Genomic DNA, 2,983 nt, shown 5'->3' with positions numbered 1-2,983 from the left:
GAAAAGTTCTGGCAGAGGCATTAGCATTTACTAGCTGGTGACCTTGGAAAAATCATTTAATCATGTGCAATAGTTCATGATCTATCAAATGGAAAATAAAGCTCTGTCTTATCTACCTCATAGGGTTATTGCAGGCACCAAATGGATGATGGACTTGAAAGCATACTATATAAACAAAAGTATTTTTTTCTCTTACATCAATAGTGATACATTTCATCATTATCATCAAATAAAATGTCATAAGCCATATTCAGGGTCCATGGGCTTAGTAGCTCTATGATATGCATATTTTAGATTACATATTAAATGCAGTGTCTATTCTCTATAAAAAATTCACCTGCAATGCAGGAGACACAGGAGATGCAGGTTCAATCCTTGGGTTAGGAAGATCCCCTGAGAAGGAAACGGCAACCCACTGCAGTATTCTTGCCTGGAAAATCCCATGGACAGAGGAGCCTGGCAGGCTATAGTATAAAGGGTCACAAAGAGTCAGACATGACTGAGCGACTAAACACATACTCTCTTTAAAAGTCTATATCCTCCTTTCGGCGTTCGGCTAGGAGGAGGCGAAGGTGCAACTTTCTTCGGTCGTCGCGAATCCGGGTTCATCCGACACCAGCGGCCTCCACCATGCCGCCTAAGTTTCACCCCAACGAGATCAAAGTCGTGTACCTGAGGTGCACCGGTGGGGAAGTCGGTGCCAAGTCTTCCCTGGCCCCCAAGATCAGCCCCTTGGGCCTGTCTCCAAAAAAGGTCGGTGATGACATCACCAAGGCAACTGGTGATTGGAAGGGTCTGAGGATTACAGTGAAACTGACCATTCAGAACAGACAAGCCCAGATTGAGGTGGTACCTTCTGCTTCTGCCCTGATAATCAAAGCCCGCAAGGAACCACCAAGGGACAGAAAGAAGCAGGAAAACATTAAGCACAGTGGAAACATCACTTCTGATGAGATCGTCAACATTGCCCGGCAGATGCGGCATCGGTCTCTAGCTAGAGAACTTTCTGGAACCATTAAAGAGATCCTGGGGACTGCCCAGTCTGTAGGCTGCAATGTTGATGGCCGCCACCCTCATGACATCATAGATGATATCAACAGTGGTGCAGTGGAGTGCCCAGCTAGTTAAGAACTGCAAAGGAAAAAGAAAAATAAAGGATCATTTGACAACCAGAAGAAAAAAAAAAGTCTATATCCTATAAGAGCAGGTAGATATAAACTCATCAAATTTTATATAAAAATTTAAGACATTAATTCAGATGCCAAAAATTCAGAAGTTCTAATAATTTAGACACTGGCTAGATTTTACACTATGAAAATGTTGCTAGGCAAATTAGAAGTGATAGTTTCAGGGAGAATGTTTGGCCTACTTAAAGAAAATAAACTTTTAAAACTTTAGAATCTAAGAATTTTCAGTAGTGTTTGAATATGCAGGAAGTAGACCTTAGAAGTCATCTGATATCTAGTCCAGCTCCATTTTATAGATGAGATTAGATTTGAAGACTAGTAGCAGAACCGTAATCAGAACCCTGTTCTCTTCCTGTCCAGTATACGTTTAGTGTATACCACTTTGGCAGCACATAGAAATTGCAACATGGGACAACCAGAAACCATCCAAAAAAAGACACCATAAACAAAGTTAAAAGACAAATGACAGTTTGAGAGAAAATATATATAAGGAAGAATAACTAGCATCCATAATATGTAAAGAATTCTTACAATTCTATAAGAAAGTAACAATCCAATAGAGAAGTATTTACAAAATATATAAACCCACCAATACACACACACACAAAATACAAAAAGGAATAAACTATTGGAACATGTAAGGGCCTTTAAAAGCAGGTGAAGAGAAACTCCAATTAAAAACCAGCATAACTGAAACCCTACCTAGATTTTGCTGTTGTTACTGTAGTCGGGGTGATAGTTCTTTTTCAGCAATCTCAGTGAGCAAAAGGAACTCCAGTTGGATGCATCAAAGTGTGCTCCTGTTACCTTGACCTTGAGCCAATCTAATGACAAGTAAATGGACATTAAACTCACTAAAACATGGTCCCAGAAGCTAGGCACAATATTTCTGGCATCCCTGTCCATGAACGTGTGCAGAGAAGCCCAGCATCACCACACCAAAAGGGTCAGCCCTCAGCACACACTCGCAAGCCCCTTTTGCATCATATTCCCCTAGGCCAGACCACCAGACTTCTGGATATGTATCTGCCACAGTCTGCCAAATTTCAAAGATTAGTTATGTTGGAAAACATGGATTTTAAGATTTTAGTTTCTGCAAATACAGGCTGAACATGGTGAGATGGTAGCAAATTGTCCTAGCAAATTGAAAGTGGTGTTTGGGCTGGTGGTAATAAATTAGAAGCTTGGGATTAACAGGCTTCCCAGGTGGCTCAAGTGGTAAAGAATCTGTCTGCAACGGAGGAGACATCGCTGGGTCAGGAAGATCTCCTGGAGGAGGAAATGGCAACCCATTCCAGTATTCTTGCCTGAAATATCCCACGGACAGAGAAGCCTGGCATGCTGCAGTCCACAGGGTTGTAAAGAGTTGGACATGACTGAGCACACACACATACACACACACATGGGATTAACATATACACACCACTATGTATAAAACAGATAATCAACAAGGACCTAATGCAGAGCACAAGGAACTATACTCAGTATCTTGTAATAACCTATAATGGAAAAGTATCTGAAAAAGGAAAAAATATATGTGCATACCCATATCCAAATTACTTTGCTGTTCATCTGAAACTAACACAATATTGTAAATCAACTATACTTAAAAAAAAAAAAAAAATTCAAGTGCTGTTTGTGTAGTGAGTTTAAAGCCCTGAAAGAAATTAATCCCCAGTTCCCCTGAGGTCCCTGAAATAAGGTTCTGTTGGGGCTGGCGAATCCTGTGAAGGATCTGACGCAAGTGCAGGAATAGCACAGGAGAGAGGAAAGGAGAAAAGCAAGCCTCTCTCCTG

General features: G+C 41.0%; 1 protein-coding gene across 1 annotated transcript; it reads left to right on the top strand.

Moving 5' to 3' along the window:
• The first annotated feature begins 372 nt into the window (after positions 1-372).
• LOC136146667 (large ribosomal subunit protein uL11-like) lies at positions 373-1,140 on the top strand. The gene has a single exon (XM_065905659.1). The coding sequence runs from the start codon at positions 631-633 to the stop codon at positions 1,126-1,128; it is 498 nt and encodes a 165-aa protein (XP_065761731.1). The 5' UTR covers positions 373-630; the 3' UTR covers positions 1,129-1,140.
• Positions 1,141-2,983: the final 1,843 nt, after the last annotated feature.

The sequence above is a fragment of the Muntiacus reevesi genome, chromosome 14 (genome assembly GCF_963930625.1).
Source record: "Muntiacus reevesi chromosome 14, mMunRee1.1, whole genome shotgun sequence".
In the NCBI taxonomy this organism is placed as follows: Eukaryota; Metazoa; Chordata; class Mammalia; order Artiodactyla; family Cervidae; genus Muntiacus; species Muntiacus reevesi.
Note: the sequence above shows the minus strand (reverse complement) of the source record. Positions and strands in the feature narration are given on the sequence as shown.

Coding starts and splice junctions, on each gene's coding strand:
- LOC136146667 (XM_065905659.1), top strand. CDS start 631: ATGCCGCCTAAGTTTCACCCCAACGAGATCAAAGTCGTGTACCTGAGG.